The sequence below is a fragment of the Oncorhynchus masou genome, chromosome 7 (genome assembly GCF_036934945.1).
Source record: "Oncorhynchus masou masou isolate Uvic2021 chromosome 7, UVic_Omas_1.1, whole genome shotgun sequence".
Lineage (NCBI taxonomy): Eukaryota > Metazoa > Chordata > Actinopteri > Salmoniformes > Salmonidae > Oncorhynchus > Oncorhynchus masou.
This window is the reverse complement of record NC_088218.1, coordinates 22,178,710-22,194,171: the sequence shown is the minus strand read 5'-3', so window position 1 is coordinate 22,194,171 and position 15,462 is coordinate 22,178,710. Positions and strand designations below refer to the sequence as shown.

Sequence of the window (15,462 nt, the reverse complement as noted above, 5' to 3'; positions counted from 1 at the left end):
TGAGATGTGTGGCGAGATAGAGGAGGTGCTGGTCTGGCGCAGTAGCTGCATCTGTGCTATTCACCTCCAGTCAAGTACCAGACTGACTCAGTCAACACGTATTGGGGTTGGGTGCTAGTAATGAATTAAACCATGCTGTATCATTTCAGTATTGATTTGTTTTACAGTATTTATTGCTTTATAACATTGTATATGCTGTAGGTTTTGTGGTCCTGTTTAGCTCATGTGGTAGAGCAAGGTGCTTGTGACACCAGGGTAGTGGGTTTGATTCCCAGGACCATCTATATGTAAAATGTATGCACTTATACTTATTTTTCACCATAATTGGCAAATAAATTCATTAAAAATCCTACAATGTGATTTTCTGGGTTTTTTTCCCTCAATTTGTCTGTCATAGTTGAAGTGTACCTATGATGAAAATTAGAGGCCTCTCTCATCTTTTTAAGTAGGAGAACTTGCACAATTGGTGGCTGACTAAATACTTTTTTGCCCCACTGTATCACGCCAACCCATTCCCCTTGCTTAATGGAACATGACAGAGGCAAATTATCACAGATCCCACTCATGTTGCACGTTCAATCTGCCCCCCCCCCCAACAAAATGTTAAATGGCTGTCCCAGTTTGCGGTCGGTGGGACCATTCCAAAGTGGACGATCACAGCTCAGATGGTTTCCATAGCCTGACTGCTGTCTAGGTTGGTTGAGAGCAGTGTAGCCCGAGCCGGGTAGCCTGTGTGTGTGTTGGGTAAATAAACGCCCATGTCTACACTATGGCATTCCCACCGCTCGGCTCGTATGAAAAGTGAAAAAAAAATGCGATCAACACTTCTGGTTTTAGTTTCAAAAGGGTATTTAGACTTTAGCGTACCTCACTTAGTGTTCAGACATTCAGAAATGTATACAAATGCTTGACAGTTGTGTTTTGTCTGAGTCAATAAGATGTGGTAAATAGTGTTTGAGGCCCTGAAGATTAAGGAAGGGGGGGACATTTATACACACACACACACACACACACACACACATGCACACCATTGCATTTTATCCCATGATTATCGCCCCCTGATGAACGAGTGTCCGGGGGGGAACACAGACCTTGACGACGATGGCGGCAGAAACTGGTCACGTGATGCGCTCAGCTAAGTGACGCATGTCATCAACCTCCTCTGTCCTCGCTCCGTCCACATGTTTTAATAAGCCCTCCTGGATTAATGACATTAATGTCTGATTGCTTGGGGATTATGGTCGCTTTTTACCAAGGAGGAGAGCCCCTCCTAAACTCCCATTCCCCCCCACACCGCCCCTTATCAACCCTGTCTCCCCCTCCCCTTCCTCTCCCAGCAGTACAACCATCCACCACTCGCCTTTCAGTGGAATGCTAGCCTGTTGGTGATGGTTAACCGGGGGATGGTAGTAGTCGTGGTGGTGGTGTTAGTGGAACCAGTCAGGTTGTGTGTGTGGGGTATGTTGGCCCCCATGTGTTTCCAAACATTGGAATCTGTCACTGACACTACAGGCAGTGGAGTAATCAGGGATTCCTAACGAGTTGAGAAGATCACTCACCACGCACGCACGCACACACACACACACACACACACACACACACACACACACACACACACACACACACACACACACACACACACACACACACACACACACACACACACACACACACACACACACACACACACACACACACACACACACACACACACACACACACACACACACACACACACACACACTAACTCACACACACACACTAACTCACACCTGGACATGTTGTTGCACTTTTTAAAACAATGTCCATGTGGTGGATGTGCAAACATACAGAGCTTCCTGTTTCGGGGGGGGTTGTCGGACTCTGCTATGAGTGACTAGGCTTGGTCTGCTGGTTTCTGTCTCACTACAGACAAGCTGTCTTTCTGTGTGTCCATTTTGGATCCCGTTGTAGACATGGCCGTCGCTCAACGTTGGGGGGCGTGCAGTTTATTGAAGTAAAGTGGGGGCGACTCCTCAATATTTCTTGATTATGTATCCGTTCCTGTTGACTTCTGAGTCCATTTATCTTTTTTATCCAAACAGGACAATGGGACTAAATTGGTGACCACCTGCTCTAGAAATCAAATTAGACCCTCACCACATATTCAGATTGTGTGTGTGTGTGTGTAAGACACATCTGCAACTTATGATAAATGCAATAAGCATGACACTTCGGCCATATTCAACATAATAAGTCGCCGTGAATCTTCCCTGTTATTATGATGAGTAGGTTTCTCACTGTCAATTTTATGGGACACAATGATCCAGTAATGAATGTATGTAGTCTTGACACGCCAAGATTTTTACGATCACGGCACAAACTTTCCAGCTGATGTTGCGCCCTCTAACCAGTTCAAATGTTGGCTTTCAGATCCTGCGTGTTCTCACTGGAATGTGCGCGTTTCTAGTTTTACCACCATCTGATTGACTTCTAACTTTCTCTGACCCAAAATGCGGTGATATGTTTATTTTTCACCCAGCTACAAATAGGAGGCATCCGCTTCTGTCCCCTTTGGTTGTGGTGCTACTAATTACTCATGTGTTTAGCGTAATTGTTCATTTAGAGACGTTAGCGACTAGTGAATGTTGGGCAGAGGGACTGTGATTAGCTACGCTGGGAGTAGCTCGTCCTTTCTCTTCCTCTTTATTTGAACAAGGACTGCTTTTGCCAGCCAGGACCCTTTCAATTTCCCTTTCACCCCTCCAGTGTCTGCCCCCTTTTCACAGTGGAGGGGGGAGACAATGGAGAGGGGTCCCCTCCCCCTTCCTCTACACTTCACCCCCATTTCTCCCCCCACTACCCTCGTAGGCGTCCTGACCGAGAGGCTCGGGGCTTTGGTTTGTCACAGCCATTCAGCTGAGACTGATTGTGATTGCGGCAGATGGGCTGGAGTTTGTCCCAGGCAGGCAGGCTCTCTCTCTCTCTCTCTCTCTCTCTCTCTCTCTCTCTCTCTCTCTCTCTCTCTCTCTCTCAACAGAGCTCAGTCAGAAACATCTCAAGACGAGCTCCACTCACGTCCCTGAACCCCCCACTCACATCCCTGAACCCCCCCCCTCTCCCATCTCTCCGACCCCCCCATCATCACCCACCCCCCTTCATCTCCCCAGAGGAAAGTGCCACCTTCAGAGCCAGCAGCTATCTCACCCATCCCTACACCCCCCAACACATGTTAAACGTCATGTAGCTTGAGCAGGAGAAAAGCGCTGAGGCACAGAAAGAGGAGGGACCTCGAGAGTGAGACGGAGAGAGACAGGGAGAGAGGCGGTGTGAGAGCGGCAGAGTATGTAACGCGAGAGAGGGGCAGAGAGGGAGAGAGACAGAGGCGGAAGAGTGATAAACGGCATTGAGAGGCAGCAGTGTGCATGTTGTCAGAGGGAGAGAGAGAGAGAACGAGAGAGGCAGCGTGATAGAAACACACACAGTGTGTGAGCGTGAGGACAGGCAGAGGTTGTGTGTATAGCAAGTCAGAGAGAGAGGAAGAGGGAGTGCAATAGAAAGAGAGAGGCACAGAGAGAGACAGAGAGGTCGATCGCTGTTCTGCGCAGTTGTCACACCGAGCAGAGGGCTGCATTGGGGATGTAAACTTTATCGTGGGTGGGATCAGTGGCTTGCAGCAGCTGCTGTGCGGTGCAGCGTGCAGCAGATTTACCATGTGTGTCAACTGAAGACAGAACACCAGGATGCAGCACCTCAGGCATGGTAAGTGAACAGCTAGATGCTCATAACACCACCACTCTTTCCCCTTTAAGACAGGAGATGTCCCTTTAAGAGTGGAGATGTCCCTTTAAGACAGGAGATGTCCCTTTAAGACAGGAGATGTCCCTTTAAGACAGGAGATGTCCCTTTAAGAGTGGAGATGTCCCTTTAAGACAGGAGATGTCCCTTTAAGACATGGGAATTCAGCAGTATTTTTTTCTCAGATTTTGTGGACTGGGGGCATCAAGCTTCTGCATCTGGTGCATAGGCTTCTACGCGACCCGATAATAGTAGGCCATTGTGTTGGGCTTAAAGGTGTTTTCTTCCTGTTGTCATTTCATATGAATTTCAGCCAGGTGTGTCCTTTAAGTTGCAAGGAGCTGCAAAGTTAAATGCAGTGTACATGCTTCCTTGCTGCGTACGCGTCGTTGACTGTAGCGTTATTGTGCCTCTTTAAATCGGGGTCCGCTTGCTGTGAGCTGTGTTTGTCCAACTGGTTCCGATGAGCGCGTAACCCAGCGTTAGCTACATTTCTTATTTCGGGAATGAGGCTACTTGCAGGATATGATCCTGATTTACACGGTCCCTTTACTAGCCAGTGCAGGGAAAAGGAAAGCAATTGTGTGCCCTGTTGCTTGGGGCAACAGCACGGGGCTAGGCCCTGTAAGGAGGCTTTATTTCTGATTGATAACAGAGGGAATATGTGCCCGATTGTTCAAGGAGAGGTACAACAAGCTAGTCTGGGAGGTGTGTGTGTTGGAATGTATTTCGTCCCCTCTTAGCCATATTAAAGATTAGTCTGTTTCCCCCAGCAGTGAGTCTAATCCTGCCATAGAAACAGCAATGGTGGGGTATGGATTGTGCTCCCTTGCTGGGATTGTGTGTGTGTGTGTTCACATCATTACTGCTTTGTCCCTGGCTCTCCCCCCAGTGTGTGTGTGTGTGCGTTTGCGTGTGCGTGCGTGTGCGTGTTTGTGTGTGTTGTGGATGTATGGATGGTTGGAAGTGGCCAGCCCCATTGTACAGCTGTGGGGCTCCCGTGGACCCCTACCCCTATTTCTCTAGGACTGGTGTGGGGAGAGCTAGCCACATGTGCCAGCCCCACAGCAGTCAATGTATGAGGGGGTGACAGTACTGCATACACACCCTTATCAACAGAACCCTTAGCTGTCACTCAAAAACCACTGACTTGAGTGACGGCTCCTATTTCTGTCTATTATCGGAGTAAACAAAGAGGCGACAGAAACACAGAAACATGACAACACAGGACTATAGGACATGACATGTTTGTTGGTTTATTTCCTCCTGTCGAACTGCGTTGTTCTGTCTCAAACAAACACAATTGCATTGCAGTTAGACTATGTAATAGCATTGCAGTTTTACTCTGTTATTCTTTAACAACATATATATATTTTTTATCACCAGGGAGTCTAAGATTGGCCGTAATGATTGACTATATAATGCTACAAGGCGGTGCTACTTTCCAGGCAGCCTGGGGCAGCTTCTGGCCAAGTGAAAGTGTTCACACTGGGCAGATGTGTTGCCGGTGCTGTCCAGTTTGAGGCCAGCGGCCTCTGAAACATACCTGGGGATTAGTTTAAGAGGATTGCGAAGTGGAGAGATTTGATTTGATGGATTTAAAAGCGTCGTGCTTCATGTGTCCCCGCGATGGATGAATGAAAACATTTTCTGAGTGACATGATCCCCCCCCCCCCATTCTATTCCTGTACAGCGTTTGATATTTATGTATGTCATTAACTGTACTATGTCATCTACAGTATATGGAGCCAGTTGAAAGTGTGTTTTGGTGTGACAAATGTATTGTGGAGTCACTGGATTGGTTGTGTAAATATCCTATTTGTTATAATCCCACTAAGAGTTGTGTAAATGTTGTCATGCCAGTGATACATATTATCCAGTCACATTGTCCTGCCAACCACTTTGCATGTAATCCAAATGTCTACATGGGCAGCCAGTTTGTTGACAGACAAGCCGCTGGCAGTAAGCATACAGGGATCACAACCGGTTACTGCCATCCCCTCATCAAATATGATGCTTTTAGTCCTCTCTCGCTCTCTCTCTCCTCCCCTTCTCTCACTCTCTCTCTCTCTCCTCCCCTTCTCTCTCTCTCTCTCTCTCCTCCCCCTCTCTCTCTCTCTCTCTCCTCCCCTTCTCTCTCTCTCTCTCTCTCTCCTCCCCTTCTCTCTCTCTCTCTCTCTCTCTCCTCCCCTTCTCTCCCCTCCTTTCCCTCTTCCATTCATCGACCCAGCTAGCATACTGGGTTCAGGTCAAAATGAATTGCTGAGGAATGTCCTCCTGTTCATTGGCCAGCCCCAGTGTGTCCCAGCATGGGAGCATTTCCACCTCATTTGCAGCCAGACTCGTTTCATTTGGGAAGAGGACCCAATTCCCCAGAGGCCAGTCTATCTCCCGCTCTGTGCTGTTCAGCACTGAGGTTGGACACACTCGCACACATGCAAACACACATTTAAATGAGCAACAACACCGCACATGCGCACGCGTGCGCGCGCGCACACACACACACACACACACACACACACACACACACACACACACACACACACACACACACACACACACACACACACACACACACACACACACAGTGGGGAGACCCAGAGGCGCCCATAAAGCAGTAATGATGTGTGAGGCCTGAGTGTGAGGCCTGAGTGTGAGGCCTGAGTTCCTCTCCCCTCTCTGACCCCTGGCTCTGTTTAGACAGTCTGTACTGCTGCTGACGACCACTCGCATCAATTAGGAGTAGCAGTGAATGCATTCCTCCCATAGTCCCGCTACACATTTATCTTGCTAAGAACAGCACGTGGGAAACTCGAAAAAGACAGCAGAGGTCTTTGGAGGGCTCTCCGACATGGGACAAGCCAGTATGAGCCTGTTTCGGTCTGAGTCTAAGTTGCCCTGTTGAAAATGGGGCAAGGCAAATGCCTCGTCTCTGATGGATAACTCAGTCATTTTGAGATTAGCAAGATTTCAGTTTGACAGCTGTGTAGGCTATATGAATGCATTTGTTCTATAGTTGCAACGATTGCCAACATAGTTTCAAATGTGAAAGACATATTTCAAATGTGAACGACTGTTAAATCCTTGTCATGTTGTGGTTGACTGCCTTCTGAATCTAGTGTCCCACTCAAAAGCAACATGAAAAGTTAATACCCCAACACCATTTATAGGCAATAAAAGGGTTTTATGTGGTAACTGTCAATGGATGTTGTTGGTGGAATCTGATTACTCCTTTGCCTTTAGAGACAAAGTACAGTATTACCCTGTTAGATTATGCCATTAAAAAGCCACATTCTTGTGGTTTAAAACGGCTGGGTTCGCTCTACGGGAGTTCTCCAAGGTGAACATTTTAGCAGGACATTATTCCAGTCACTAACTGCTAAATTCCAAGGTTTGCCAATCAGGTTTGGCCCACAAAATAAAGCCATGGATTATATTTCTCAACAGAGTCTTTATGCAATGACAGATTCTTGGAACACAGGCTTGTAGAACTCTGGTTGTTGTAACTCTTTTAAATATAACCTTAATCTTTGATTGCGTTGGCATCTATCCCTTTGATACATGTGTCCACTAAGGATTAAGTTTAAGAGACATAACCGGTGGACATAAAGGTTAGTTGGAAACACCCCACATTGGATTTAGTTTTAAGACTTTAAGACTAGTTTTAAGCAGTGTGTTTTCAGCAGTAACTGGGTCATACCTTTCACATGCAAAGTCTTTATGAGAAGATTGATGTGTCTGCCGTCATTTGAGAGTTTTTTTTTTTTTTGGCATCGAAGCTTCATACTTTATCCCACAAAATTGTGATGAGAAAAACTACAATGTGAACAGTATGCTGTTGCAGCCTCACAGTCCAACCAAGGTGCATGGATGGAGAAAATGACAGGATATGTGACAAGCGTTCATCTACTTTTGAAGAAAATGCTTTCTTTATCGCTAAAACCTGGAAACATAAACTTCCATCATGATTCTTAACCAAGGACAGGTGTCAAACCATTCTAGTAACATCTCTTGAGTGATCTTTTCACACGATTTAAAGATGCCCTTTTTTTAGAAACAAAACCATTTATGACATTTGTTGGGAATGAACTGGAGCGTATGTGTCAAGCCTCTCAGTTGGAGTGCTGATGTAGGATCCGGTTCCCCCTGTCGATGTCATCTTATTCATTGTGATATAAAAGGCGAAACTGATCCTAAATCAGCACTAAGTTACATACGGCCCATGGCTTCAGATTGAGGCTAACCGAGCCTCGGGAATGTCAACAAACTTCAGCTCCCATCTATCCCAATCGTAAATCACAGGATAATTGTGTGAGAAACAAGCAGACTTCATCCACTTGCCGTTTCTTTACTTTTTATTTGGCTCAGTGGGGTCAGAACTGTATTGGCTGCTGGTACCCCTACTCTCTTACATAGAGGTGTGTGTGTGTGTGTGTGTGTGTGTGTGTGTGTGTGTGTGTGTCCACATCCGTATGTGTGTGTCAGTGTGTGACATAGCTAACACGTTGTAATGGCCTCTCCGGGGAGACCAGGGACCCTTGAGAGAACGAGAGCCCGTGTTTACCCGTACCTTTGTGTCTATTCGAGAGGACTGACTTGTTTTGTCTGCCGCTGTAAAAGGGGACAGTGTTTGCGCTGCATCTGAAACGATGGTCGATGGCTTCCCATTCACAATGAGTAAAAAGGGACCAGGGGTGGCCTTTAAAACTAGCCTGGATGAGTCAGCAGTAAACAGCCATAATGGGGTATGGAGTGTGTGTGTGTGTGTGAGGCTTAAGAGTGTGTCCCCCCATATTGAGAGTGCATTTTGAAGGGCCTTCAGCAGAGCGAATGAAAAGCTTGTGATGGTTGTTGTCACATGTTGGTCAGGGTGAAATCAACACTGGCTCCATGGGGAAAGGAATGGACAGATAAACACAATTATAGGAGTGATACACACATGATTACACATCAGAACATGAGCGTATACCTGAATGACTGGGGTTTGACATAGATGGTGAAAATACCCTACAGTGTGTGGTGTGCGTGTATGTTTGTGTGTCTGCATGCATACGTGTGTGTGTGTGTGTGTGTGTGTGTGTATCTGTGCACGTTTGCGCCTGGTTCCAACACTGAACACCTGCAGTGATTTGAGTCTGATGATTCAGAATCTCCATTCATCGTGCCCGAGCCGACTGTCTGTATTCTGTCTGTGAACTGTCTTGTGATGCCATGGCATCGGAGGCCATTTCAGAGTACATCTGTTCTGTCAGAGTGTTTCGTTTCCATAAGAGGTGGAATGCGTCTGACTGTGGCTGATGTGGTTTAGAAACAATCGAGGTCAGCCATGACATGCCCAATAAGAAAATGTTTAGAGAGACTGGGGGAGGTGTGTGTGTGTGTGTGGGGGGGGGATCCTTGCTCCTTGCTCGCTAGGAACATTCTAAACCCTGTCAGACCCAAGGTTTCAGAGCTAAATTTGCCATAGCTGTCATTGGACAGAGGATTCGTGGTTTGTGTGACTGTTACTGATCGTTGATGGGTAGTATGAGCTAAAGGTCCTTGGGTTTTCTTATTGTGTGGAAATGAATGTGTGAACATATGTGTTGTAATTTCAGAAGATAAGGCAATTGGCAAAAACACATAATATGTGAACATCCATTTGAACCTTTCCTACTGTATTTTGTAAAATACGTCTCTGCCTCTGAAAAGGTTCATGGTTCGTTCACGGGCTATTCTCTATTAAGGTTTTCCATCATTTATAAAGTGATAAAATGTCTTTAAAGATGGAGCCATTCTTATCCAAAACAACGTTTTTGTGTCCAGCCCTGTATAGCTTCCCAATGATAGATATAGAGGTGTTCTTTGTGTGTTTCCCAAGAAACCTCATCATGTTTCATGTCCTCCATTATTGATGCATGTGGTGTGGTAACAGTCATTGGCCATCTGATCTCCTCATTTCATGGGTGTGTGTGAGGTGATAACATATGGCTCCAACCTCCCTCTGTTCTCCCGTGTAGCCCAGGTCTGGACAGGGTACCAGAGGTCAGACCCCCAGATGTGGGTGGTAGATGTAGCAGCCTCTCTCTGCCTCTCAGTGCTAAGGGGGAACGTTTTCTAACTGCATAACATTCATGTGCGTAGATGCACACACACACACGGGGGCATTAGCCATGATTGCTTTCTAATGGATGCTATAACTTAATAAGCGCCAGAACAAACTCATTGGCCTGACGCTCCATAGAAGGAAATGACCCTGGCCAAAAAGAGAGGCAACCGACAAGGTCTCTACAAACACACACACTTTTAGTCACATGCACACACACACACACACACACCAGATTTGTTCACCTGCAGAGTTAAAACTCAGCTAATACATAAATGCATGGGGACTCATCATCATCCAAACATTTATGCTTCCCATCCACTTCACTCTGTGTACATTTGTGGTTTACTCAGATCGAGATAATGTCATGGTTTAGATGTTCCGTTTGCTTATGTAAGCCTTGTATTAACTCTAACGGAGGGCTATTTTATTCAGGCATCCTTTTCCCAGAGTGGTGTGTTTAGAGTATAGACTGTGAGAGCTGGCATTGCAGGAGATGAGTTTTCATTATTATGTAGTGGATGGTGAGGTCGATTTCCTGTTATAGCCAAATTCTTCCCCGGCATGACTATTTGTAGCGTACAACCATGGACGTTGTTCTATTGTCACATACACCGGATAGCTGCAGTGAAATATGTTGTTTTACAGGGTCTGCCATAGTAGTACTTCACCCCTGGAGCAAATTAAGGTTAAGTGCCTTGCTCAAGGGCACATCGACAGATTTTTCACCTTGTCTGCTCGTGTGTTTGAACCAGCGACCTTTCGGTTACTGGCCCAGTGCTCTAAACGCTAGGCTACCTGAAGGCAGTATGTCATTTTCTCATTGTTACGTACGCAGTAGCGTTGCGGCAATGGTTTTGATAGGACAGAGAGGTAGGGTTGGCTTGCCAGTGTATGAATGTGTAGTTTGGACTACAGAGTAACCCTAAGTATCATGAACAAGGATAACTATTTTCTTTGTAAATTCCCGTCTTTCCTCATCAGACAAACTTAGACTTGACAAAATAGACTTAAACCACACAACCTCACACAAGGGACAATGGTTGACAATGGAACAATGAGGATAAAAGTAAAAAACGCAGCACAACGAGCTGCCTCCCACAATGCATTTCAAAGCTTGTCTTGGGGCGAACGTGTCAGCTCAGGTTGGCAAATAACATCTCCCGGAGAATGATTGATCCTCCCGCCCCTCGCCAGATCATGTCTTTGCACGCTGGGATGCTCCGACGCCAAAGCAGCCGCGCTCGTTGTCTCTCACGTGACGACGAAAACAATCTAGAGATGGTGAAGATTGGTTAGCCTGGAGAATGTGGGAGAAAGTCTGGGGAAACAGGGCTGATTTGATCTGTATTCACACACACACCTTCCCTCGCCTCGGCTCCTTCCAGGCTGTCATATGAAACCTAAAGGAAGGTGATGTTGCTGTGCCTGAATAACAACATCCCAATGAGGAAAATACCAATAAAGTATCATGTGGGTGGGTGGACAACTGACAGCTGATCCTGATAGCTGATCCTGGATCAGAACTAGATGTGACAGATCTAGTTCAGAAACATATGGAGCCTGATGAATAAGGTTTCAGTATTGTTCTGGTCCAATACTCTCCAGTAACCAATCAAATGGAGTTTTTTGGCTTAACTTTCGCACTGTTAGTACATATTGCCAAAAGTACCCTTAGCCATATAGGGCGAGCGATGAGATGGCATGTGGGATATGGGATGGTTGGGGCGCCCTCCCTTGCCCCTGCCCTGCCCGTGGTGTCAGCCTGGGGGCAGAGCTCGGCCCTCCCTGGTCCTTGGCCCATTGCCCTTCGCTGCAGCAGCTTGTGTGAGGCGTGGGAAGCAGTGGGGCGTCCGCGGGGGTGGGGGGGGGGGGGGTGGGGGATGTTGTTAAGTGGTTGGGCCTGCTTCACTGAAGTGTGGAGCTAGTCAAGCTGCGTTCCTGCTCTCCACTGGCCCAACTGCTCGTGGTGAATATATTGTGGGCAGACTGTGGGCACGGACTAAGCACTGGTGCGGGCAGTGCCAGATGATTCCAGGTGACTGGGAACTGCTGGAGGCCAGCGAGGTGCCAACCCCGATCTGTCTGCCCGTCGCTGCCGTTGGAATGCACTCGCTCCCGAAGCCCCCTAACCGTGTTCAAAGAGCAGGGGGGGGCAGGGTGAAGGGAGGAGGGTTTGGATGCAGCTGGGGTTTCAATTAGGTATTGAGATGAAAAACATTCACAAAGACATGGTCATGCTTCCCTTCTGCCTGTGTTCGATCAAACATGGGATCAGAGCATCGGAACACATCTTGGCTATGTTCCAATTCCATACTACTATACCATTTAATTAGAACACATGCACCATACATTCTAGTAAGCGGTACTGTATGCCTGTATGCCAGTATGGGAACAGAAACTTATATTTATATATATTTATAACCCCCTATCACAACTCAAGGAGGATGACTTTGATATCTGGAATGTTTGTCATTATAGCTTTTAGGACTGACTCTCGTTCTGTTTCTCTTTTGAGAGGTAGGTTTACACAGCTGGTCATGGACAGACTATCCTAGCCGTTCCCAGATAAACAGATCAGCAGAATTGGGCTAACGTGGATGTAGTTGAAATGGATGCAGATGCCACATGATGCCAGGATCAAATATGCAAAATGGGTCGTCCATTACCCAGGCCGTTTTTTTCCTCCAACCCTTACTTACATGATACTATTCAAATACCACCCGTCCACATTCTCAGGGCTGAAATTGGAGTCAAATGTTGCCATGTTGAAATATTGTTTTGACTGCCTGTTAAAAATGTACCAATTACTGTAATTATGTTTAACACAGAATGTCAAATGGCTCTATTTTTGGCAGTGGTTTTCTCAACGGGCGCAGTTAGCTTTCCTGCCCCCTGTAACATGTCTGTGAATTAGTGGCCTGAAACTTAACCCCTTACATGTCGAGCTCGCAGACATAACAAAGACTTTCTTAATAAACAACAGGTGTAGATTACCAGGGAAATGCTTACTTCCCTACAATGCAGAGAGAGAAAAATTATAATAATAAAAAGATAACACAAGGAATAAATACACAATGAGTAACGATAACTTGGCTATATACACGTGGTACCAGTACCGAGTCGATATGCTGGGCTATGAGGTAATAGAGGTAGATATGTATATGTGTAAGGGTAAGGTTACTAGGCAACAGGAGAGATAATGAACAGTAGCAGCAGGGTGATGAGTTGCCAGTTAGGAAAACAGTGTAGATGTGGTGACGAGTTACAGAAGTTCAGGTGTTTCTCACAAGGTGACACAGCACACACACACACACACACACACACACGCACGCGGACACGCACACACAGCACACACACACACACACGTCCCCATGTGTTCCTACACGCTACACCTGAAACACACGGCAACACACTCCCACTCCAGATGCACACTCCTGTTAGTAACCATTCCAGTTAATGTGTGTTTGTGTGTGTGTATGTGTGTGTGTGTGTGTGTGTTGTGTGTGTGCGCACGTTTGTGTTTGCATGTCTTAATAGGGCAGAGGTCAACTTACGCTCAGATTCATAGCATCAACTTCCGGTCGGATTCACAGCGTCACTGTTTCTTAATCAGTCAGCGTGCCAAGGCTTTGCGTAATTGAATTTGTCTCTCTTTCCCTTTCCTCACACACAGCAGTGGGATGACACACAAACCAGAACTTTCTTAGCTGGCGTCAGCGAGTAGTGTCTTACAAACTGCTAATTCAGTGGGGACTTCATCATCCATATTCTACTATATCTGTATTCATCTACTACTCTATAGCTTCTACCGTAGTAGTCTTTTTTACACAGGACTTTCCCCAGGTAAGTCACAGAAGAAACTCTTTGTTGGCGTCTCAGCGCAATTCCGAGGCTGTGAAATTGCCCTATTACTAATGCTAAGAGTTATTTTGTGGGCTAACAATGGTGGCTGGTGGGCAATGAAACCACAGCATTACAGTACCTCTTCTTGTTTCTTGCCTTCAGATATGTTGCTAATATGGAAGGTATGCCTGGCCTAGAGGAGTTGTCTTGTCTGTTGGTTCCAGACAGGTAGCTACCAGTAATATGGAATACTGAGCGTTGTTTTGTGGGCTAACAAAGTGCTGGCTGGCTGGCTGGCTGGCATTGAAACCACAGCAGTGCAATTCCTCATGTCTGTAGCTTTCAAACATGTTATGGTATGTTGTTAATATGGAAGGCATGCCTGGCCGAGAGAGCTGTTAGTCAGTCATGCCGTGATACCTTGGGAAAAGCTCTGAAGAGGCCATCATTATCAGTGCCAGTACATGAACGCACCGCTTTCTCTCATTAGCAAAATGATTGAGCTCATGTGAGAGTGGGGGGTTTGTCTGTTCTACGGTTTTCATAGAAATAGAACGCTAGACGCTGTATCTCTATGACTGAGTGGATGTTTATGGTTGTCAATGTGGAATTCTTTTCGTGCTTTTTGTGTGCTATTTTTTTATCAAGGCGCAGGCTAGTGTGTCTCTGTGTAGTGTGTAGTGTTTAGTTGCTGCCCCCTATACCCTTTCTGTTTGATGTTTGTTGACGTGTTGGTATACCACAGTGCTGTTAGCTAGTTGTTTGGCAGAGCACAGTGCATGGAGCACTGGCAGAGAGAGCTGACAGACCTGCCTGACTGTGTCCCAATGAAAAACCATCAGCTATTCACTCGTCTCTTGTTCTCTCTCTCTCTCTCTCTCTCGCTCTTTCTCTCCTCTCGTTCTCTTTCTTTCCGTCTTTCTCTCTCTCTGTCTCTCGCTCTTTCTTTTGTTCAGGGAGAAGCTGGCCGTGGCTCGCCTGCAGAGGGAAGTCGCACGAAGCAAAAGCGAAGGAACAATGGTACTGTTGATGCTGTCTTACACACACACACATGCACAAACACAAGCGCGCACACACACACCCAAGCGCGCACACACACACACACACACACACACACACACACACACACACACACACACACACACACACACACACACACACACACACACACACACACACACACACACACACACACACACACACACACACACACACACTATCAGCCTTAAACCCACAGCCCACAGTTGTAGGCATGCCAGTCCTGTTCGGTCATCGACCAAAGGTTACTGCACTGATAACTTTCCTGAACTAAAAACATATATTTACGTTGGGTCTTGCAGCACTTTTCTGGGTGGCAGTTCTAGGTCTTGCTCCCATCGCCATGGTATTGTCAACCCATATTATGGGACATTAGTGCAGCAGATTTCAGGGATAACGTCAAATGTAACGCACACACACACACACACACACACACACACACACGCACACGCACACGTACACGCACACGCACACGCACACACACACACAGTGGTTATATAACTAGGGGAAAGTAGACCAGGGAGCCAGACGTGCGGACGCGGAGGGCGTGAGGTAGGGCTCGGAGAGAGGGGACCGACAGTGTGACAGAGCAGATACCAGCTGACCACGGCCTTGGACTCTGTTTACAACTTTAGAACTCCGGTAAATTCATTACAGCCCCAAATAGATTCATAAAAGAGCGCTACGGCAGCAAACCTAAAGCAGACTTACATACT

General features: G+C 46.6%; 1 protein-coding gene across 3 annotated transcripts in view; it reads left to right on the top strand.

Annotated features, from left to right (window-relative positions):
- LOC135543501 (nck-associated protein 5-like) overlaps nucleotides 1-15,462 on the top strand; it is a 171,682-nt gene that overhangs the window by 58,086 nt on the left and 98,134 nt on the right. For 2 of the 3 annotated variants that reach the window (XM_064970812.1, XM_064970814.1), the window contains exon 4: nucleotides 14,665-14,728. In XM_064970812.1, the coding sequence (XP_064826884.1) occupies nucleotides 14,665-14,728 (64 nt within the window). Of the gene's footprint in view, nucleotides 1-3,276; nucleotides 3,742-14,664; nucleotides 14,729-15,462 lie in introns of those variants that run through there. The other variant, XM_064970813.1, reaches the window with a different exon arrangement.